General features: G+C 39.2%; 1 protein-coding gene across 3 annotated transcripts in view; it reads left to right on the top strand.

Annotated features, from left to right (window-relative positions):
• The window catches only part of LOC139477706 (RNA cytidine acetyltransferase-like), a 258,360-nt gene that overhangs the window by 115,495 nt on the left and 117,012 nt on the right, over nt 1–25,853 (top strand). For all 3 annotated transcript variants that reach the window (XM_071260090.1, XM_071260088.1, XM_071260089.1), the window contains 4 exons: nt 1,924–2,031; nt 4,983–5,210; nt 24,079–24,177; nt 25,209–25,345. In XM_071260090.1, coding sequence (XP_071116191.1) covers nt 1,924–2,031; nt 4,983–5,210; nt 24,079–24,177; nt 25,209–25,345 — 572 coding nt within the window. The remainder of the gene's footprint in view (nt 1–1,923; nt 2,032–4,982; nt 5,211–24,078; nt 24,178–25,208; nt 25,346–25,853) is intronic.

Genomic DNA, 25,853 nt, shown 5'->3' with positions numbered 1-25,853 from the left:
AGATAGAAATTCTCTCATCAGGTTGGACTTAAAGTAACAGTCAGATAATTTGTCCTTTGGAATTTGTTGGGGCCGGGGGAATTTGATCATCTTCTGATGTCTCTTGTATGTTGTTTGTTGCACAAAACAGTTGCGACTATTCTGAGAAACTGATCTATAAAGCGGTAAGGTGAGTCAGGTATTGCTGAAAACAAGTGATTGAGTTTTGGTAGAATCAAAGATTTTCACACTATTTCTTCCCAGGAATGTTATATTTCTGATTGACCATTTTATCATTAACCTTTCACTCTTTAAACTTAGTTTTATGTAGTGTCCGGTCATAGCACGCGGTAAAGCATGGCTCCGAAAATGTACTAGCATTTTCAATAAACTCAAGTTTTCCAATGACACGATGTTTTCCGACATCTCAGAAAACATAATCAGCTGATCACTACGATCACGTAACACCAGAAATACCAGTTAACAAATCGGAACTGAAGTACGCAAGTTAATCCTATTATTATAATATCTGGCAATATAAAAAAGAAAATTCATTGTTTATCTGGACTAATGTTTGCAATATATTTTTTTAAAATTATATTCAAAATTTCATTCGATAATCTTTACAATATAATTTCGGCGAAATCGTATGCGAAGTGATCGGTAGATCGCACAACTCACCGTTATTAACGGCAACCACGGTCAGATTAGCATTATTAGCACCTCAAACAAACTTTAGTTGCAAGAGAATCGATACACATATCATAAATGCCGTACCATGACCCGCCAAAAGTCACATTTCAGGCAGTTTGACAATTAAATGTCAACATAATGTTTTTCGAAATACATGCTGCGCGGGAAGTCCCTATGGTGACTGGTCAAAATTGTTCCATACGTCAAAAAATATCCTGCATACAATCTGTACCAAAGTGCTACACTTGTGTTTTTTATAATTTTAAGTATATATTATTAAGTATATATGGTGGAACCTGCAACTAAACACAATATTGGAATATAGTATTCCTGATAAAATAATAATTTCATATACAATTTCTTCCGACCAATGCATCAAATTTCGTTAAAGTGGTATCACTGGGTACGTTTTAACTGAATCACTGGTAGATTTGGAGGAAACGTGTGCACAGCTGATTGCTATTTCTGGCTAAGTTTACGAGAAAATACACACGGTAATCTTAATCTCTGCATATAAAACAATGTCATTGAGAACAGGAAATACATTTTAAATGGTAAATCATCATGTCTAGTGATGTTTTATATCAACTTTCATACTTTTGTTGAGCAACTTTGTTATACATCTACAGGCGTATTCACCTGGAGGAATACAATGTTTTGTTTTTTTTAAAGCGCATATTATGCTCGATAAACCTTTTTTTACGCTATGAATCATAAATAACTTCTATTCTTATGTTTCATGAAACTCTGAATTGTGCAATTGTGTTAGGTAGGCAGAGCATGTACACTGTTTTCTATACTGGTCATCAATTATTAGCGTTGTAGCGAGGGATCACTGTATTGATAATACTCCATATTTCCTATATTTATTACCTTAATGTCTGGTTCATTTAGTATCAATATTGCCAGTATTTCTGCCCAAAGAATAAATATGTATGGAGACAAGCAATCTCCAAGGCGACATCCCCTAGATATTTATAAAAAATGATGTACCAAGTCCATTTCCCAGTACGCATGACTGTGTACAAGTGTAGAGAGTGCTGATCCAACTTTTAGTTGAATTGCCAAAACCAAAAAAATGGTATACTACTTGAAAAGAGGAACAATCGACAGTGTTGAAGGTTTTCTCAAACTCCATAATCAATAATAGTCTTTGAATTTGATAATATTCAGTGTATTCAATAATGTAATTTGAAGCTAATTTAATAGATTGTGTATTATGCCTCCTATATTCATTTGATCACATTCTAGGAAGATTCCATGACACCCAAAGAATTGGAGCTTCGAGAACTGAAAGGCTCACTGCAGGATACTCAGCCAGTTGGATGTGTTGCAGATTGCTGTCAAACACTAGACCAGGTACTGTGGGGACAAGACACTGAACCAGGTACTGTGTGGGGACAAGACACTAAAACCAGGCAATATGTGGCGACAAGACACTAAAACCAGGTACTGTGTGGGGACACGACACTGAACCAGGTACTGTGGGGACGAGACACTAAAACCAGGCACTGTGGGGACAAGACACTAAACCAGGTACTGTGTGGGGACAAGACAGTGAACCATGTACTGTGCTGGGGACAAGACACTAAAACCAGGCACTGTGTGGGGACAAGACCCTGAACCAGGCACTGTGGGGACACGACAATGAACCAGGTACTGTGGGGACACGACAATGAACCAGGTACTGTGGGGACAAGACGCTGAACCAGGCACTGTGTGGGGACAAGACAGTGAACCAGGCACTGTGTGGGGACAAGACAGTGAACCAGGCAATATGTGGGGGCAAGACACTGAACCAGGCACTGTGTGGGGACAAGACAGTGAACCAGGCAATATGTGGGGGCAAGACACTGAACCAGGCACTGTGTGGGGACAAGACAGTGAACCAGGCAATATGTGGGGGCAAGACACTGAACCAGGCACTGTGGGAACAAGACACTGAACCAGGCAATATGTGGTGACAAGACGCTGAACCAGGCACTGTGTGGGGACAAGACAGTGAACCAGGCAATATGTTGAGACAAGACACTGAACCAGACACTGTATGGGGACAAGACACTGAACCAGGTACTGTGTGGACAAGACACTAAAACCAGGCACTGTGTGGGGGCAAAACACTAAAACCAGGCACTATTTGGGGACAAGACACTAAAACCAGGTACTGTGTGGGGACACGACACTGAACCAGGTACTGTGGGGACAAGACACTAAAACCAGGTACTGTGTGGGGACACGACACTGAACCAGGTACTGTGGGGACGAGACACTAAAACCAGGTACTGTGGGGACACGACACTGAACCAGGTACTGTGGGGAAAAGACACTAAAACCAGGCACTGTGTGGGGACAAGACACTGAACCAGGTACTGTGTGGGGACAAGACAGTGAACCAGGTACTGTGTGGGGACAAGACACTGAACCAGGTACTGTGGGGACACGACATTGAACCAGGCACTGTGGGGACAAGACACTGAACCAGGTACTGTGGGGACACGACATTGAACCAGGTACTGTGGGGACAAGACACTGAACCAGGTACTGTGTGGGGACAAGACAGTGAACCAGGTACTGTGGGGACAAGACACTGAACCAGATACTGTGTGAGGACAAGACAGTGAACCAGGTACTGTGTGGGGACAAGACACTGAACCAGGTACTGTGGGGACACGACATTGAACCAGGTACTGTGGGGACAAGACGCTGAACCAGGCACTGTGTGGGGACAAGACAGTGAACCAGGCAATATGTTGGGAGAAGACACTGAACCAGGTACTGTGGGGACAAGACAGTGAACCAGGTACTGTGTGGGGACAAGACACTAAAAACAGGTACTGTGTGGGGACAAGACACTGAACCAGGCACTTTGTGGGGACAAGACACTGAACCAGATACTGTGTGGGGACAAGACACTAAACCAGGTAATGTGTTGGGACAAGACACTGAACCAGATACTGTATGGGGACAAGACACTAAAACCAGGCACTGTGTAGGGAGAAGACAGTGAACCAGGCAATATGTGGGGACAAGACACTGAACCAGGCACTGTGTGGGGACAAGACAGTGAACCAGATACTGTGTGGGGACAAGACAGTGAACCAGATACTGTGTGGGGACAAGACAGTGAACCAGATACTGTATGGGGACAAGACAGTGAACCAGATACTGTGTGGGGACAAGACACTAAAACCAGATACTGTGTGGGGACAAGACAGTGAATCAGATACTGTGTGGGGACAAGACACTGAACCAGATACTGTGTGAGGACAAGACAGTGAACCAGATACTGTGTGGGGACAAGACAGTGAACCAGGTACTGTGGGGACAAGACAGTGAACCAGGTACTGTGGGGACAAGACACTAAAACCAGATACTGTGTGGGGACAAGACAGTGAACCAGATACTGTGGGGACAAGACACTGAACCAGATACTGTGTGAGGACAAGACAGTGAACCAGGCACTTTGTCGGGACAAGACAGTGAACCAGATACTGTGTGGGGACAAGACAGTAAAACCAGAATATGTGGGGACAAGCAAGTGAACCAGATACTGTGTGGGGACAAGACACTAAAATCAGGCACTGTGTGGGGACAATACAGTGAACCATGTACTGTGAGGGGACAAGACACTAAAACCAGGCAATATGTTGGGACAAGACAGTGAACCAGGCAATATGTGGGGACAAGACACTAAAACAGGGTACTGTGTGGGGACAACACTAAACGAGGAACTGTGGGGACAAGACACTAAAACCAGGCAATATGTGGGGACGAGAAACTGAACCAGGCACTGTGGGAACAAGACACTGAACCAGGCACTGTGAGGACAAGACACTGAACCAGGCACTGTGAGGAGAAGACACTGAACCAGGCACTGTGAGGATAAGACACTGAACCAGGCACTTTGTGGGGACACGACACTGAATCAGTTTCTGTGTAGGGACAAGACACTAAGCCAGGTAATGTGTGGGGACCCAACACTAAACCAGGTTCTGTGTAGGGACAAGACACTAAGCCAGGTAATGTGTGGGGACCCGACACTAAACCAGGTTACGTGTAGGGACAAGACACTAAGCCAGTTAATGTGGGTGGACAAGACACTGAACCAGGTTCTGTGTAGGGACAAGATACTAAGCCAGGTAATGTGGGGGGGACAAGACACTAAACCAGGTTCTGTGTAGGGACAAGATACTAAGCCAGGTTATTTGTTGGGTCATGTCATTGGATTGGTTTTGAAATATGTCACCTACGAACAATTTTTCCTTGCACAGATTTCTGGGAGAAAATAATCTTTGATTAAATTGTTTCAGGCCAAGGCTGTGTTGAAGTTTGTGGATGCCATTTCGGAAAAGACGTTGCGTAGTACTGTTGTGTTGACAGCTGCTAGGGGACGGGGCAAGTCGGCAGCCCTTGGTTTGGCCATGGCATCAGCAGTGGCATTTGGATATTCAAACATTTTTGTGACAGCTCCAAGCCCAGAAAACTTGAAAACATTGTTTGAGTTTATCTTCAAGGGGTTGGATGCACTAGACTATCAGGTAGAGTTCCTCTTTACTTCATGGAGATAATTAACGTTGGTAGTTTTATTGTTGTACACTTTTAGATTATCTAGGTTTTACTGATTTTATTAAGCAGCCCATTTTCTCAGATAGGAACCACTGATTCTACAATTGTTTTTCTCAAATAGGTCAGATGTTTGATACCTGATCTACCTCCAATATCTATCTTTGGAATCAGATGACACTTGAAGTCAAAGTCACTGTGTATGAGCAAGTCGTCACAAAGGAATTGTGTACACAGTTACTTCAGTATTTACAATTAGAATTTGACCAAAATTAGTGTACATGATCCCTATAGTCATTACTTTGTCAGATTAGATGTACAGTGATCCCTCGCTACAACGCTACCTTTGGGGGTCCAAATAATTGATGAGCATTATAGATGATTAGCGGTTTAACGAAGGTCAAGTTGTTAGGTGGTAGATGACCAACAAACCAGTATACATGCTCTGCCTACCTAACACGATCTACGTTGCACGATTCTGAGTTTCAAAAAACATTAGAATAGCAGTCATTTATGATTCATTGTGTAAAAAAACATTTAGCTAGTATAATATGCGCTTTAAAAAAACCTCAACACATCGTATCTCTTCAGGTGAATAAGCAGGTAGATCTGTATCAAACATCACCAGACATAATGATATACCATTTAAAATGTATTTCCTGCTCTCAAAGGCATTTTTTTATATGCAGAGATTAAGATTACCGTGTGTATTTTCTCGTAAACTAAGCCAGAAATAGCAATCAGCTGTGCACACGTTTCCTCCCAATCTACCGGTGATTCAGTTAAAACGTACCCAGTGATACCACTTTAAAGAAATTTGATGCATTGGTCGGAAGAAATTGTATATGAAATTATTATTTTATCAGGTTGCTGGTTGCTGTTGATAACGATGATTTGTGCAATCTACCGATCACATCCCATACGATTTCACTGAAATTATTGTAAACATTATTATGATTATCGGAAGAAATTTTGAATATATTTTAAAAAATGTATTGCAAACATTAGTCCAGATAAACAAGGACCTATTATTTTTATTACCAGATATTATAATAATAGGATTAAATTGCGTACTTCAGTTCCGATTTGTTGACTGGTATTTCTGGTGTTACGTGATCGCGGTGATCAGCTGATAATGTTTTTTGAGTTGTGGGAAAACATCGTGTCATTTGAAAACTTGAGTTTATCGAAAATGTTAGAAAATTTTGGGAGCCATGCTTTAGCGCGCGCTATAACCGAGTTAGCGGTATGTTGAAGGGCGCAATAATGAGGAAACACTGTAGTAGAATTCGTAAAGATACTTGCAGATAAATGTTTGTACATGTAAAGGTGACCATAACTCCGTTACTATCAATGATGTAACCATATTTTACAAAAAACTAACTTTGACCTTTGGCATATTTGACTAAAATCATATCAAAGAGGGACACCATCCAAGAGGTACATCCCAAGTTTAATGATACACATTCTCAATAAGTATAAATATGTTTCTATAAACTTTGGTGTGATTTTTTTTTTTTTTTTCATCTTGTGGTCTTGACTTTTGTAGAAATAGCACCATATTTCATGATTGTGTCATATGTCAAGGTCACTCATGAAATGACCTGTAGATAGTGTCAGAAGTGTGTCTTATTTCTAACACAACCATAGTTTGCAACAGGTACTGTTCTTGCATGTTAATGGATGATGGTGAAGGTCCGGGTAACTTGGTGTGAAGTAGATGTCGTAAACAGCTCGTGTTTACACAATATCTTGAGCATTTATGATTGGAATTTGACGAACTGTATATCATGATTTCTAAGAGGTTCAGGCATCGTAATAATCATAAACAGACTAGTGTAAAAGTTCCTCATTGAGATTTATTCCCCATCGTAGCCACATCAAGCTGGTTTCATCAGACTCTCCGCCCGCTGTTTCACCTGTATATGTTAGATTATCTAGATAAATATCTTCCATTTTTATATTAAATACAAGAAAATATAATTTCAGTATAATCATGACTACCCAACATGGGCACATGTTAAATCCTTTAAGACTCCAAGCAATTCGTCAGTCTGTAACTATAACTAATAATCTGAAGCTTGTTCAGAACATAGGTTGTGTAATTATAAAGAAAATAACAACTAACAATAGTGGCAATGAGGTCTTGAGCATGATGACAGTGAGGTTCTGCTGGTGGTGATAATACCATTGCAGAAGATAAGGCTATAGCTGATGCATTAGGTAACCGATTCTGTATTCCACTTGACATGAATAAGTAGAGACTCATATGCCATTATACCAAGCTTCCCTGGGCGATAAGTTAGAATATGAACTCACTTTTAATGACTACAAAAGAGTAATCAAAGCCACTGGTGACACAAAAGATAGCTATTCCATTGACACTATCTCACTGGAGTATGATATGGTAACTGATCCCAAATTAGCAAGACAAATTCATAATCAGTATACTGGAAGTTTAGCCATTTTGTATGATTGTGAACGTTGCCATCGCAAGATCACCAAGTACAAAAGTGATATGCTGTGGAACATCAGTCTGAAGGTGCCTGATAGATCCTTCAAGGGTATTTTAATGTTGAAGACCCTTGTGAACCAAGGCAGAGAATCCCAGACATTCTACAACCCCAAGATTACTAAAGTAGGGTGTGCCTAATCAGCTATATGAGTCATTATCAATAGATGTCATTATATTAGTCCAAATCCAGTACAAAATAAAAAATATTATCACCTGCAAAGCATTTGATATAATAAAACGGTTATTTTCAATCATTGTGTCGTATTATGTGCTTTTGATACGTTTTAAATGGGTAGAAAATGCATTGTTTGGCTGTCCCAGTGCATTCAGCTTCAAATTTGAGAAACCGTCATTTTATAAATATTGGCATATATATATATATATATATATATATATATATATATGTATGTATGTAATATTACTGTTTTTATTTTACTAGACTAGATTCATTTAGGATTTTCAGTGTGTAATTTCAATGTAATTGATATAATTCCTGCATAATAATTATATATAACACCGTCATTAGATTTTGTGTCTTTCCTATAACACTAACCCAGGGTGATAAAACTTTGGAATGGTCAATGGTCCCCAATGCAAGGATATCAGTACTTTCTGTCATACCTAGTACCTTTTCCTACGCAATAGGAGTGCCATGTGCCATGTTCACCAGAAGACAAATTAGCATCAAAGGTTAACCAAAACGGTAAATAATAAATGAGTACCGGGGTATTTTCATTTCATGTCTTTTCCATAATGCTATGCCTCAATGGAACAGATGCCAAATAGTTATTTCAAGTTCCAAGTTTATGTGCCAATTCATGAACAGAAAATTGTGTGATCATTCAGCTTCATGAAGGGACCATTAATTAGTCAATATTTTTTTAAGCTAATGATTTGTCTTTCCTGCAACTGTCTTTCCTGTAACACTAAACTCTTCTTTTTTATATCCCCCCAGCATATAAGGCAGGGGGGATATAGCGATCAGCCAGTCTGTCCGTCCATCCGTTATCATTTCCTTTTCCGGGGCAGAACTCGTAAACAATTCAGTGTATTTGATCGAAACTTGGCAAATCTATCAGTCACATACTGAAGTTGTGCCTTTGGCTATTTAGGAATTTTAGAAATTTTTATTTTTCAGTTTCCATGGCAACAAGTTGGACTTAGGTTCTATAAGGGTGGTGGTCATTTCCGGAGCGTAACTCAAAAACCATTAAATACTTTCTTACAAAACTTTGCATGTCTACCAGGCACATACTAAACTGGTGCCTTTTGTTATTTAGGATTTTTTTTTGATTTTTTTTTTTTTTAAGTTTCCATGGCAACAAGTTGGACTTAGGTTCTATAGGGTAGACTTCGTTTCCGGAGCATAACTCAAAACCCATTCAAAACTATCTTACAAAACTTTGCATGTCTATCAGACTCATGCTAAACTGGTGTATTTTGCTATTTAGGAATTTAATCAATTGTTATTTTTTACGTTTCCATGGCAACAAGTTGGACTTAGGTTCTATAGGGTAGAGTTCGTTTCTGGAGCGTAACTCAAAAACTGTTAAATACTTTTTTACGAAACTTTGCATGTCTACCAGGCACATACTGAACTGGTGCCTTTTGCTAATTAGGAATTTTAGAAATTTTATTTTTTACGTTTCCATGGCAACAAGTTGGATTTAAGTTTTAATATAGGGTGGGTTCACTTATGGAGTAAAACAAATAAGCTGTTAAATATTTCCTTGCCAAACATTGCATGTCTATATATCAAGCACATACTGAACTGGTGCCATTTGATATTCAGGAGTTTTAGAAATGTTTATTTTAGAATTTCCATTGCAGCTATTTTGACATGGGCTAAGAGAAATGTTGGGTCAGTTACATGCTTTGGGACCATAACATGTTAAAATGGGTGGGGGATATAGATGACTTCGTTGACTATACGCTTTTTTAGTTATTTTTTCTTGTAATTTGTCATTGGTTTGCATAAGAAAACCCACAGAAATACACTTGTATTACTTTCCATTTCATATGGATGCGACCATGGTGGATCTTTTGTGTGTAAACAATGTATGCTTCTTCAAGAACATTCAACTCTTGACCCATTACATACAGAATTGCACCTGTCTGTAAAGTAACCACAAGTAAATGTATATGATATATATATGATTTTATATGTCATCTTTCTGATGACTCTTGTTTACAATTGCCATGACAAGTTCCGCCTTGGTTAAAAGTGGCTAGGGTTTGTTAAGGTTTAATTATGTCATAAATTCTTCAACAGGGGCGGGGATATAGCCACGTTAGTGGCAAACTCTTGTTATTTTGTGCAACATTGTTGGAACATTTGATTTTTAGGAAATGTGTTACAGTAAAGACATATTTTTTTTATCGTAATGACATTTTGCATTGAAAAGTCATAAAGAAACAAAGTAACCTATTCTCTGTTCTTTTTTAATATTCTAATTAATTATTTCATTTATCATATAGGATAAACTTGTACTTCATCATTTTATGCACAATTATTGAAACACATAATTGTTATAATAAATAACGGCAGAGACAGTTTTGCTGCGGTAATGGCATTCTACAATTCCATAAGTCAATTAGCAACAAAGTAACTACTCTGTTATGATTGATGATATATTGTACTAAAGGGATAAATGAGATTTTAGTTACTGTATTCAACGTGATAAGCGCCCAGGGCGCTCTCAAAATTAAAAATAGGGGGCTCTTATTAGAATATTATTTTGTTAAAAAAGACAGAGTTGAAAGATAAATTTCATGGTTATGCTGACAGTCTGAAATGTTAATGTACGACAGATATATTTTTTCCAGAACTTTATTGCCCATAATTAAGGGTGCATATATAGCACACAAGTGTGTATTAAACGCGAATAAATAAGTCTTGTGAACATTGATCAATCGGAAGGGGTGCTAATTGGGATTCTTCACCAGCCAATATATCAGCAAATGTCACCGTGGGCGCTTATTAGAGCGGGGCGCTTATTACGTCGAATACAGTACTTGTTTCTATGCTTGCAAAAATAAGTTTTCATGATTTCTAAGTTAATATGGTACTGTGGTTACAGGAAAAACAAATTCTATATTTAATATAGAATCATGGCAGTGATCATGAAGTACCTAATATCTTATGGGCATTATTTATTTTAAAAGGTCAAACAAGTTGTAGAAAATGAGTTTAGAAAAAAAACATTTCTTCACTGCACTGCACTGCACTGCACTGCACTGCACTCTCCACACTTGTTTATTTTCTGAAACGGTCTAATAATATTCTTGATCGGTTGATGTTCTGGCAAAGACAAACACTAAAGTATGATAATGTATAGATTTCATTACATCACCAAAATAATTTGAATTTCACGAATGCTGATTTCATGAAGAATTTACTGAATATAATTGTGTGCTTGACTGGAATACAAAGCAACTCCAAAGTGGAATTTCAGAGTGGAACTGTACAACTTCATTAAGGAAGGATGTCGGTGTAAAGCGACATGACTTGCCACGTCATTATGCACAGCATTCTGACATACATGTTCTAGGAACCCGTCTCACAGTCAACATAGTTCAAAGCATATTTCGACACAAAACCTTCAAAGTGAAGAGGGGCTAGTCTTTTATGGGAATCTGGCAAGTTCACACTTTGGCCAATGTTTTGAACAGACCGCTGTACATAATCGATCCCAAACTTGGCTAGTGATGGTGATAAGGTGAAGGTTGAAGATGAGGAGGCTAGTGGTGGAAAAATTCGCTGTGCAGAGTTGTGTCCCTTGGGCAAGCCAGAAACCTATGATTGTTGGTTTGAATCCTGGTTCGCCCCGATTATGTTTCTAGGTTTGTCAGCACAATACCCATGCTCGTGGGTTTCACCGAAGTGGTAAACGTCTGAGACCTGCATCACTTCGGGCTTTCCTCCCACATTAAGCTGACACGCCGCGATATAACTGGAATATTGTTAAAAGCTGCGGTAAACACAACTCACTCACTCACTCACTCACTTACTCTCCCCCAAGGAAACCCTACACAAACTACAGTAATAACACTGAATGCTGCAGTACCAGGTCCTTATATACCACACGGCTGACCCTTGACCCGATCAGAGGAAACTCCTGTTGTACAGCCATTGGCCAGCAATGCTGTTCATTCCCAATCATGGAGTTCCTACCATATTGTGTTTGGCGCATCATAGCTCGTGGCGGAACATACAACACATGGCTCGAGCACTCAAGTAGGAAAACACCGACCCCCAAACAGCCAAAACGTGTGTAATGAGAGAGATAATTGACTACAGATATACTGAGAGGTACAAAGAACACATACTCATATTTAAGTGTCAATAATTTTTTACTGAAATGAAATATACAAATGACAATCAATACAAATGACTAATTAAAGATTACACTGATGACTTTCATGAACACTTACTGTGTGACAAAGAATTAATGTCTATGAAAATGACGTCAAAGGCGAGTGGTGTCAATAACGAGTGTGTCCTCCTTGTGCAGCAATGCACGCTTGAAGCCAGCGAGGCATTTAGAGACACAGTCGACGAATTGCAGCCTGAGGAATACATTTCCAATGATGCAGAAGAGCTTGAGTCAGTTGTGGAACTGTCTGTAGAGGATTTTTTTACGTCGGACACGGCGGCCAAGTTCATCCCACAAATGTTCTATAGGGTTCAAATCTGGGGACCTTGAAGGCCAGTCCAACACATTAACGTTGTTCTGTTGCAAGAAGGCATTTGTTATCCTGGCAGTGTGAGGCCTTGCATTGTCATGTTGAAAGACATGGCGACATAAACCACGTTGAGTCAGTAATGGCAGCAGAACAGGCTGTAGAACATTGACGATGTAACGTCTGGCATAAAGGCTCCCCTGAATAACAACCAGATCTGAGCGGAAATTTGCATTGATTGCTGCGCAAACCATAACACCTCCACCTCCAAACCGATCACGTTCAATAACACATGGTTGTGTAAATCGTTCATGTTGGCGTCGGTATACACGTAAACGTCCATCAGGGTAGCTGACTGTGAAATGTGATTCAAACATGAAACGTGAAAAAACAACTTGTCTCCAATCTCCACCAGCTGGCAGCAAGACGACGACGCACTGTACAGTCACTGATGAATCTTCCACGGAGACCAATGTTTGCATTTGCCGTTGACCTGGCAGACGTGAAGCGATTTCTGAGGTGGCTGTTAACAATTTGACGATCTTGTCTCTGTGACGTCACAGGTGGTGCACCTGGTTGAGGACGGTCCCTTACGCTGCCTGTGGTTCTCAACCGCTCATGTAATCTCGATATTGTCGTTTGATGGCAATGGAAATGAGCAGCAACTTGTTCTTGAGTAGGCCAGCATTTTAACATCCCCCATTGCTTTATTATGCTGATCTTGCGTTAACTGTGGCATTGTGTAGGCAAAGGATGGCAAAATGTCATGGTGTGCATTTAAAGGGCCTACCTTTGAGGTTTGCACGTGCATCATGCCTTTCACAAAATGTGCATCGATAGCTGCATTCCCAGTGGTGTGTTGCATTTTGGTGGTTGGCTTCGTTTCCAGAAACAGTTTTTGTTTGCAACCCATATGACAGGTTTACAGTAATAATCAACAATGGACAGTGTCAACAAGGTAAAATGTAAACGGACCTCATATGTTCTTAAAAAATTATATCTTAAAATTAAGTATGCGTTTCTAATGCCTCTCAGTATACATACAACTTCCAGACATACTTATATCAAATTTATAAAATATTGTTTATCGGTTCTAAAAATAGCCACCCGATGTCCCTTAGCCTATGTTATTACGCTAAATTATGCAATCGTCTACAAATGGAATGGTGTTCCTTTATCTCGAAGTTAGCATTTGGCACAGAAACAGGTGTTTTCAACAAGTGGACGGACTAAATAGTGATTGCCAATACTAATAAGGTACATGTACACTGTAGTACTGTGACTATTTGTCACAATTGTTATCAACATTGAAATATTTTATTAACCGTTGAAATACATTTCAATTTGTCATTGTGTTCTGAATTCCTTGTGAATAGTCGTATTGCGATGTATCTAGATTCCAGTCATATTGTGATGTATTCTATATATCAGTTGTATTGCGATGTATCTGCATATCAGTCATAAAGCGAGGTATCTATATATATCAGTTGTATAGCGATGCATCTATATGCCGGTCATATTCGGACGTATCTACATATCAGTCATATAGCGATGTATCTAGATATCAGTCGTATAGCGATGTATCTAGATATCAGTCGTATTGCAATGTATCTTTATATCCATCATATTGCAATGTATCTATGTATCAGTTGTATTGCGATGTATCTACATATCAGTCGTATAGCGATGTATCTAGATATCAGTCGTATTTCAATGTATCTATATATCAGTCGTATAGCGATGTATCTTTATATCCATCATATGGCGATGTATCTATATATCAGTCGTATTGCAAAGTATCTTTATACAGTGATCCCTCGCTATTGGGCTCTTCGATAAAGCGCTACCTCGGTTACTAAGCGCGGTATCGCATGGCTCCCAAAATTTATGTACACTTTTAATACTGAGAGTTTTACACAGCCGTGATTGTATTGTTGTTTGTTGTTCATTTGCACATGACGCTTCTCATTGCCTAATCAACAGTTTATCGCTGAATGGAGTTCTAAAAATCTGTTTGAAAACATCTGCGGCAAGTCCCAGAAATATGATTGTTCTACTAGTTAACTTTTCACACTATACATCCTTTGATCTTAGAAGCGCATGCATGCAATAAAAGAGAACCACAAGCTAAGTTTATATTCTTAATTAGTGGGCAATCCAATTTGAGGCGACACTGTCAACTCACATGTAGTTGCTGTCATAACACGGCGGTCATTCCTTTTGATTCGGATCAAGTAACTGTATCAAACCAATTAATCTGGCTTGAATGTGTATCTATGTTTGCATGAATGTGTATGAATGCGCGTAGTGCTGGTCAAAACTCTCGTTTTCCGTATTTTAATCAACATGACCAATCAATGCCACTGAATCACTCTGTACTTGTGTAATGAATTGTGATTGGCTCTTCACTCATAGCATCTGTTACTACCATTATCGATCGATATTTTCATGTAAGTAGACTACATTCACATTGAATGTGACAGTTAAGGCTTGTAAATAACAAAAAACGGCGAAAACATAATGGATATATATTTTTACACTATGAACGGTAAACAACTTGTATCATTGCAATGTGCGAGACAAGGCGAAGATCGTGAGATTGGCCGAGCTCGCTCCCCAGCCTCTGCCTCTGTTAAACGGCTCATCGTCTATAACGCCCACTAATTATTTGGACCCTATGGTAGCGTTGTAGCGAGGGACAACTGTATCAGTCATATTGCAATGTATCTATATATCAGTCGTATTGCATTGTATCTACATATCAGTCGTATAGCGATGTATCTAGATATTAGTCGTATTTCATTGTATCTATATATCAGTCGTGTAGCGATGTATATATGTATCTATATATCAGTCGTATTGCAATGTATCTATATATTAGTCGTATTGCAATGTATTTTTACATCCGTCGTATTGTGATGTATCTATATATCACTCGTATTGTTATGTATCTATATATCAGTCGTATTGCAATTTATCATATAATGGGTAGGTTTCTCGGCAGGATAAAGCCAATGGATAAAAACGATATCCGTTGAGGTCATATGCTGATAGAGATGCAAATATCAAAGGTCAAGTAGGGACTACTTTCACTGTTTATTAACAAACATGGCATCGCCCTCGTCATTCGGCGATCGAATCCGGAATCTGGATGAACTACAGGGATAATTGCTATCATTATCAAAAGAACAGTCTAATATACTGAAAATCAGTGTCTACCTGTGACGTAGCTAAGGCATTTTATAAGTTTTGGCAGCTTTGGAGATATAAATTTCGAAACAATTTTGCGAGGGCACGAGAGCCAAGCGGGATCAGTAGCCATATCTGTGCTTGTAGACCTCTGCACAAATTAAAATAGTTGGATTTGGCCGAAATATGTTTGAATTGTTACCTTGTTTCGTTTTGTCGCTGTGTGTACATCTGACTACACTTCTGAACGTTATGACAGGACAGACCGACTGTCAACAACGTCTGACCATGGCCGTGATGTCTCATAGACTAGGGTTAGAGTAGCTTGTCTTTGACAAAGGGCAGTTACTCTAGTGGGCAGACCGATGGATTGCCGCGAAAGGCAATTAAAAACAGTTGTTTTGCATATATGTTGCTTCGCCACTGTATAAGAAACAGATTTCAGTTGGAACTATATTGGCTCCTGTCACTGTCCGACTGGCACATCAATTACCCTGTGATGTAATAAATATAAATGAGCGCATTCCAGGAAAACTAGCAATGTTTCGGTTTTGTGAGAGAGGGAAAGAGATTTTGAAGCAGAGAATTAAAGAATGACATTATATGATTAAAGAGGTTATCACGCTTGTGTGTTTGGGGATGGTAAATATCCTGTATTAGGAATAAACACTATGTATTTAGCTCGCCAAGGCTCGCTAAATACAATGTTTATTCCTAATGCAGGATATTTACCATCCCCAAACACACTCGCATGATAACCTCTATGTATCTTTATGTCAGTCATATTGCAATGTATCTATATGTCAGTCGTATTGCCATGTTTCTATATATCAGTCGTATTGCAATGTATCCTTATGTCAGTCGTATTGTGATGTATCTATATATCAGTCATATTGAAATGTATCTATATATCGGTCGTATTGCAATGTATCTATATATCAGTTGTATTGCAATGTATCTTTATATCAGTCATATTGCAATGTATCTATATGTCAGTTGTATTGCCATGTGTCTATATATCAGTCATATTGCGATGTAACTTTATATCAGTCGTATTGTCATGTATCTATATATCAGTCCTATTGTCATGTATCTATATATTATACTCTTACTTAAACTGTCTGGATGTTCACACCTCGTTATATTGAAGTTACAACACTGTCCCGCTAAGTTTGAGGTAACAGGGTTAGACTGTACATATTTCTTTGCTTAAAATACATTTTCAGTTCTGCAAACTGTTATGGGTGTGCTATGCATCCTTCGTAGTTAAGCTCAGAACTTTTTAGCCACCCATCATATATAAATGTATATTTTCTGCAGTGCAGGAATCATGGCCAACACCCCCTATCTTCAGTTAGAGCAAATAAGTTTATACACAGGTTACTGCCCTGCCCCTGCCCCTGCCTGCCCCCGACACCCCCGACACCCCTACCTCCCAACCCCAAACACTCACCCTGACACAATTACTCTCAATATGCTAAAACTAGGACCGTGAGCAATCAGTCATGGGAACATTATGTGTGTGTCAAGTAAATGAAAATATCGGAAGTAAATTTATTCCATCCAATCAATAAACAAACATGAACCATACCCATTAATGCCTGAGTCTTTGAACATATGATGTTTTCACTATTTACTTGTCACTTTGATACTTATTAATGCAGTTCTTCAGGTTTAGTTAGCTATGCAGTCCAGGTTTCTTGTCTGAACACATGAAAGTTGTGATGGATCATATGCTACATGCACACTCATTCTGCTGTCGCAATATGGAACACTAAGCATGAATGATTCGTAAGATTATATATAATGTGTTCAACACAAAGTTAAGACGTAAACATATCTTCGAAATGTTTAGTTTTCTATGCCTATGACCAAGTGATCTGTCTATTTTAACACAAAATTAGAAACTAAAGCAATGCTGTGTATGACCCTAGGTAATGAACGTATGTTTAATCATTGAGAGAATTTCATTAACTTAGTTATGCTTTATGTTGATAAGACTGTTTAGAATCGTTAAAGTATAAGTGCATTGAAGAGTGTACAATTTAGAACTGACTTTGGCCTAGGTTTGTCAGCACTATACCCTTGCTCGTGGGTTTCACCGAAGTGGCAAACGTCTGAGACCTGCATCACTTCGGGCTTTCCTCCCACATTAAGCTGACACACCGCGATATAACTGTAATACTGTTAAAAGCGGTGTTAAACCCAACTCACTCTCTCACCTTTTGTGGGACCGCCTCCGTGGTCTTGTGGTAGAGTGTTCCCCCGGAGAGCGGAAGGTCCGGGGTTCGATCCCCGTCTGCGTCATACCAAAAGACGTTAAAAGATTGTACTTGTTGTTACACTGTCTGGCGCTCGGCATTAAGGGGCTAAAACAAGGACTGGTCAGCTCGGAGTCAGTATACTGTGTCTGAGTGGGGTATTCATGTAAATCTGCGGCATGGTATCTCAGTGTGCTAGAACTATAAATCTGCATCAGTCTGGACAAGTACAAGCAGCTACACACACACATACACGTGCATGCACGTTGCTTTATAAGTGCAATAATCTTGGACGCGACGTTAAACCCAATTTCACCTCACCTCACCTCACCTCACCTTTTGTAGCATAAACTATTTTTTACTGAAACCTACGTTATCAACACACCACAAAACTAAAATTATAGTTATCGAAACATCATAAATGCAAACAATAAACTTCATTTTGTCAAAACATTGGTTGTGTAAAAGGCAGGGGTTTTACTGTGTACATAGTGGTCAGAGAACACTGATCTTGTCTTCCAACGCCCCATGCGCATAATTGTATCTGGTTCTAACCCCATGTCTATAGCCTTGGTTGCCCCCCTCGGCCTAACAGATTTAGCTGTATAACATCCACCTAAACCTGCTAATCTGATTGCTTCGTTTAGGATAGAACCGACTGTTGCAGCAGTTATTGACCAACCTTTTTGTTCTAGATTCCGTCTCAACACACTCTCCAGTCGTATAGGCGCCATTTGTGATTTCTCAAAGGTTCCACCATGCTCGTTGAACTTAGAATTGTACAGGAGGTCTTTGGAATTCGAATTAGGGAATAGGTCAATATCGTTCTCAGTTTGTGAAACCATGGTCTGTTTCTCTACTCAGGTGCTATGATAGTCGCGATGCACACTGACCCTACTCTCCTGTCTCACACTCATTCTGCTGTCGCAATATGGAACACCAAGCATGAATGATTCGTAAGATGATATATAATATGTTCAACACAAAGTTATCACGTAAACATATCTTGTGGTATGTGCTAGTCGCGATTGCTTTTTCCTGGATGACCTTGTCTTTGACCTCTGGTTATAGACGGAAGGGCGGATTAACAAAGTTGTTATGAATCCCCCAGTTTGCTTGAGACAAACCGTCCACCCCTGAACTGCCCGGGTCCCAAAATCTATTGTTGTATGTTCCCAGCTGAGCATTTGACATGGTCGCAAACCGGTCTACTGATTGGGGTCCCCACAGTCTGTCTATGCATTGAAATAGGGCTGGATTCAGTTGCCACTCATATTGGTCTGGGAGACAACTGAGAGCATCTGCTTCTACATTCTTGCATCCAGCCAGGAAGCCTGCTTGAATATGAAGGTTGTACTTGTGAGCCACCATCCATATTGATTTCATGATATTTGTCAGGGGCAAATTTGGACCTCCCAGTTGATTTATGTAGCATACTGCAGATATGTTGTCGGACAGAATCTTCACAACTTTTCCTCCTTAGCTGGCGAATCTAGTGTCAATTTATCGTCCTAACTATTTCTTCTACTAAGAAGTCTGTATGTATTTCTGAGCGTTTGTTGTCCTGGGGCAACAGCCCGGAACATTGATACACACTGACCAGAGATGCAAGCCAACACTCTGGCCTCAATCCTAGGTAAAGCTCAACGTCAGACTTATCCCAATTGATAAAATACCCAAGCTTTGAAAGAGTGTTCACTTATTGTTCGTTTTGTGATACGATATGTGCAGGAGTACTCATAAGTAGAATGTCATCTACATAACACACAACTCGCAGTCCAAGAGATCGCAGATACGTAACAACTGGTTTGAGTATTTTACAAAAATAGTATGGAGCTATTGATAAGCCAAATGGGAGAACCTTCCATCGATAAAATGTATTTTGCCACTGAAAGCCATGATATTCTCTGTCATCTTGGTGTATGGGTATATGATGAAATCCGTTTTTAATGTCAAGTGTAACCGAACTATCACCTGCTTTAACACACTGTCTAACTGTTTTAATGTCCTCACATTGGTATCCCTGTTTTAAACATGAACTGTTCAGCGCCCGTAAATCATGTTTCAATTGTAATTTCCCCCCCTTTTTAGGTACAGTTCCAATAGGCGATACACATTTTGGTTTTCGACTGCATATTTCATTAGCTCCTGAACACCACAATACACAAATTTCTACTTATCACAAATTGATATTGTTTATTACTGAATTTGTGGTTAGACAGATAAAAAAGTTTGTGGTTCTTTAGTAAATGGTATTTTTATGCTGTCACAAACCCATTTACAAACATTATCTGGAGCTGGCCAGGCATCTTGTCATATTGAAAGTGAGTCTGGTTAATACCTGCTAGGGGGTGTTCAGATAGCCTAGGGGTTAAAGCGTTTGCTCGTCACGCTGAAGACCCAGGTTTGATTCCCCGACATGGGTACAATGTGTGAAGCCCATTTCTGGTGTCCCCGGCCGTGATATTGCTGGAATATTGCTAAAAGTGGCGTAAAACCATACTCACTCACTTATACGTGTCATAGTGAAAGGGGGTCTGGTTAATACCTGTCATGGTGAAAGTGAGTCTGGTGAAAGGATAGATGACGGTTGACTGTTGGAATGCTTTTATTAAGGATTGAATCAACGATTTGTTTCAGCAACATATATCTTAACACCACTGAAACTGATTACGCAAAAGTTACTCTGATGGTTGTGAGTATTGATTCACTGTTGATTGTGATGGACACAGGGACAATAATCTGCATGTGTTCTGCAGTGATAATAGGATTACATGTATGTTTAGGAGATAAACATACTGTGTTTTCAATGTAGAGCTAGGTTACCTGTAGATTTAACCGCGCTAAATTGAATTTGGAACCGAACGCGCAGCGCAAGGTTACAGATGTTAAATTAGCCCAGTATGAAAACACAGTATGTTTATCTCCATTCTACCATGACTAAATAAAACGCAAACTCTTTGGTGTTAGTAAATATATTGAGTGAAGCGGCATGGGTTGAGTCCAGCGTTTTGAGTGGGTTATTGATCTGAATTACGAAATCACCGAACACAGCTTGTTAACAAAATATGGTGCTGTATATACTCAAGCAGTTTGTTTACACCCTAATATTTCACTTGAACATATGACAGGCATTGAAATCATATAAGCACGGCAACATGGTAAGCTAACATAGGGTGGGCATCCCTGAAGAAAACTATAAGCAAGCTTTGTAAGGCTTTCATTCTACATCACATGTCACCATTATGACGTCATATCGCTCATTGTGATGCAAAAGATATGACGTCACAGTTGTATTTAGAAAAGCGCCAAAATTCCAAGCTCTCTGTTGTCTCCTAAACATAAATATATTCTCTTTGTAGATTTCTATCGTGTTTTCTCCACTAAATGTATTGCCACACATCCTTTGAATATTGTAGTTACCGCATCTGTGCATTTTGTTACCTGTATTTGTAGATATAATTATTTAAACATGCTAGTAGTATTCTATGAATATCAGCTTTCGCGGTGATTTAATAGCCTCTGATTTACCAATCAGAATCGAGTAAATTCCAAATTGATGGTAGAATGGTTGTTTTACTTCTGATGGTAATAGACACTGATTGAGTTTGACTAGTTCATTGCTCATGTAAGCAAATGTTGATTTTTGGTATCTTTGGGAGTTGTGTATGAGTTTATTCAGCTCCCCAATATAAATGTTCTAAGCACCCATGGCACTTACTATGGTGATTTAGGTATCATGAGTTATACCATGATGACCAAAATTATCATCCCCCATGTTCTATTTTCTGGGATAGTGTTGCATTTTGGAAACCATACAAATAACTCCATTCAAAGATGACAGGCATGACACAGACAGGAATCTCTCATGCAAACACCTCCAGCAGACCACTTATCTCTCATCAGGGATTGAGGGAACCGTACACCAATGAATAGTGAGCCCATATATGTTTTTAGGTCACTCAAATAAGCATTGCCAGTGGTCCTTTAACGTGTGCCTTGTCACATGATCACCAAATTTGAAAAAAACGTTTGCACAATAGTAATAGATGAAGAGGAAAATACAGTCTTACTAGAGACATGAAAAGGCAAGGCAAATTAATTATAGCCAGTTAAACAGGTTAAAATAAGGTGGTTGGAGATGAGGGCGTCAGAAGTTTAAATGTGATCACAGTTGCCATCACATTTGCAAATATGCAACTGTACCAACTGAACAGGATGTGAAGAATATGGTGCCAGTGGTGTTATTTTATGATCAGGCCAGTCTCTGTACAAGTGTAGATGAGGCTCGCAAAGACTTATTCAGTAAGAAAGGTAGATCAGTTGATTCCATTCCTTTTTAAATCAGCTGCTTTCTATTAACATGTCACAAGAACTGCATTTTAAGCTGGAAGCCAAAAGAGACCTTCCCACACCAACTGAGTGGGGATGGGTAACATCAGTAGCACATGGACATGAGCCATTGTGGACTACACTACCACAAGCCTTTAAGTGAAGCCATGAGCTTCTGAGATGTAGTCGTAAGTCTGAGAGTTAGTTGCAGAGCAAAGTATGACTGTGTTGTGCTACATTTGATTAGTACATCACTTTGCATAAGTGATTACATTTAATTGTCACTTGCCAATCAAAACATTAACAATGTACAAACATATTTCAATAAATACAAATTTTGTTCTTTAAATAGTCTGTTCTTTACCATATGAGTATACAATATTGGTATAGTTAGTTGGTTTTAATGATGTATGTCTGAAAGAATTTGCCAAATAGGGAGGAAATGCATATTTTCTTTCATTTTTCACAGTTTAGATTACCTAAATCAAAACAAATAGTCTACTAGAATATAGTTATTTACTTAATATTTGGAGTGTCATTACCTACAATTTCAATGAAAGAAAAAACAAATCCAAATCGAACTTTACGGCACATAATATCCATAAGCACTTAACCCAAATGCGAAAAAGGTATTGCTGTCATCATTTTACAAGTTATGTTGATGTTTTCAATAGTTGTCTTATGTTTGTATCGCATGCACTGTCAACAGAAATGGGAGCCAAGATACCACATGTGAAACCGACCTTGACACAATTTGTTTACAATATTGCGTTGACTAACATTAGATGTCGTGGCCACACTTTTGAAATCTCCTTTTGCTACACAGTGTGAAACAGGGCAATTCATTCACACGGTCACTTAGTTTGAGCAATAACACATGTCTTTTAGTCATTTCGTATGCAAAAAGCAGCAGTTATTTGTAGAAGTGGTCAAGCATGTAGGACAACTGATAGTAAAAAAATTGCAGCATTAAAAGCCTATGATGTGAATGTGCCCTGTCGATCTTTACATTTTGATCATGAACTTCCTGCCAATAAATATACACTATATGACCTTAATATTAACGACCATAGCTATCTTTTGATATCTTAGATTTGAAAATTTTCTGTAAATCGGTATCATAAACAGAAAGTCAATCTGCACTGTTGTTTCTTCTCTAGCGCCGTGCTAAATCACCATGACGCACGGTCGCTAAAAAATATGCAATACTTGAACATAAACTTCAGCTGTCCATTGCAGACTAAACATTGGTAGTCTAAAGTCAATAGCAATACACTGGGGGGAAGTAAATCTTCCTGGACAGTCTGATGGATTTCTTTTTCAAATTGGCTGTCTGATATTATAGTAGTTATGTGTATGTGACAAGTGTGCAAAATAAATTATCGTCATCATTGTCATGAAGTTCAACAACTACTTTACTAATCACACCATATTTTGCAATCCGTAGCACGGTATAAAATATGAGTTATATGATATTAAAGCTGAGATAATAAGGGTGATGATGGTTATTAGTTTGATTGTGCGCACTCAGTGTTTGACATCTATATTTACAGTTGAAAAGGTACATTTACACGGGACCATATATGAACCAAGAGGGTTAATACTCAATAAAAATAAAACTTATACTGCAGCTACTGCCACGTTACAACATTTCATCAGTTGAATACCCAGTCTTAATAACCAGTCTTTTTTTTCCAGGCTTCACGGAAATAGTCAAACCTGAGATTGTCTTTTAGGGTATTGTGATTGGATTAAATAGATAAATTGCCATGGCATGCAATATGGAGATGGATGCTTTCATAAGTATCTTGCATCCAATTAATTATCCAAGATTTATACATCAAGATCTATTTATTGCAATAGGAACACTTGGACTATGAGATCATCCAGTCAACTAACCCAGATTTTAACAAGGCCGTAGTGAGAGTCAACATCTTCAGGGAACACCGACAAACCGTTCAGGTAACCCAGTCACAAGCAACACACACTAGAGATTACTACACGAGTTTCGGTGAGATTCCATTTGTCTTACAATAAGTTCTTTGAAAAGGTATCAAATGAGTGAAAGCGAAAGATAAATGGTATCTGACAGGCTCGAGTGCTGTGTTCTGTTTCTTACACACCCTAAACTCGCACCATTTAGCATCATATTGATACATCTTTTGTCTTTTCTCATGATCACAGTGGCGCATTTGGGACGTCATCCGCCCTACTGCTAAGTACCCATACTTACTCTGACCGACAGGCCCTTGTGTCATTGCATCAATATTCCTAGATCAATTTATGTCAGAAAGTAGCTTTGCGATTGGTCAATTTAGTGCTGGTCTGATAATAGCCTTTTGTGTCCTAGTTGGCTCCAAAGTGGTGAGTTGACAGTCTTTGGTCACTATTATTTCATAGCAATAAAGAATTGGGATGTGTCATGTATTTGAATTGATAGAATAATCACCCTAGACAAGGTTGATATGAAGTTTTTATGCATGATTGAAATTTTACTTTAGAAATAGTTATACAAGGCCTTGTGTAAAGATATAGGAGGATAGCGCATTTCTGACACCCGTGACATTAATTGATCTTGAAATATTTCAGCAATGACACAAGGGCCTCTGGTGTTACCCTCCACAATAAAAGTTTCAGCTGTATCTGTGGATTATTAAGGCGATAGTGATTATAATATGCATACAAGACAAGACCAAAACATTTATTAAGACTCTAAAGACACAAAGTTTCAACACAAACATAGGTAAATTCGACTGAAGCATGAGTAACTTATCAATATATTACAAATCAGGAAAGTACCCGTAGTCCATAATAATATTGACCCTAAGTCATCATCATGGAGTCACAGACCTGAAATTTGATACCAGTTGCCTCTAATGGGTTTCTCACCCACAAGTGTGTAAGAAAGTTGAGACCTGTTACCAGGATCCATGAATTTTATTGTATTGATGGACCCTGCACTTTATTTGTCATACCTTGCCTTGTGTTTGCAGTACATCCACCCATCAGACAGTTTGAAGTTGGGACAGGCAGAGCTGGTGTGCATTGACGAGGCAGCAGCCATACCATTACCTCTAGTCAAAGCTCTTCTGGGACCTTATCTTGTCTTTATGGCCTCCACGGTCAATGGGTAAGTGCCCCCAGTATTTGTCACCTGCCCAAATGAACTTTTACGGTGGATATAGAACTTGTCTCCATCCATCCATCTTGTTTCGTTTCCGAAGCGTAATTCATGTACCATACTGAATTATACTTTTGCAGGAATATGTCAAATTAGGGAAGGGGTTCAGTTATCGTACTTCATACGACCAAGTGTGAATATCCTCAGGTGGCTGTTACTTGTCTTGATGGCCTCCAGTGAGTGTATGAGTAGCCTCCAGTGGCTGTTACTTGTCTTGATGGCCTCCAGTGAGTAGGTGAGTAGCCTCCAGTGGCTGTAACTTGTCTTGATGGCCTCCAGTGAGTAGGTGAGTAGCCTCCAGTGGCTGTTACTTCTCTTGATGGCCTCCAGTGAGTAGGTGAGTAGCCTCCAGTGGCTGTTACTTGTCTTGATGGCCTCCAGTGAGTAGGTGAGTAGCCTCCAGTGGCTGTTACTTGTCTTGATGGCCTCCAGTGAGTAGGTGAGTAGCCTCCAGTGG

Source organism: Haliotis cracherodii, unplaced genomic scaffold, assembly GCF_022045235.1.
Source record: "Haliotis cracherodii isolate W230 unplaced genomic scaffold, xgHalCrac1.p SCAF_34, whole genome shotgun sequence".
In the NCBI taxonomy this organism is placed as follows: Eukaryota; Metazoa; Mollusca; class Gastropoda; order Lepetellida; family Haliotidae; genus Haliotis; species Haliotis cracherodii.
This window is presented reverse-complemented; position numbering and strand designations above follow the sequence as displayed.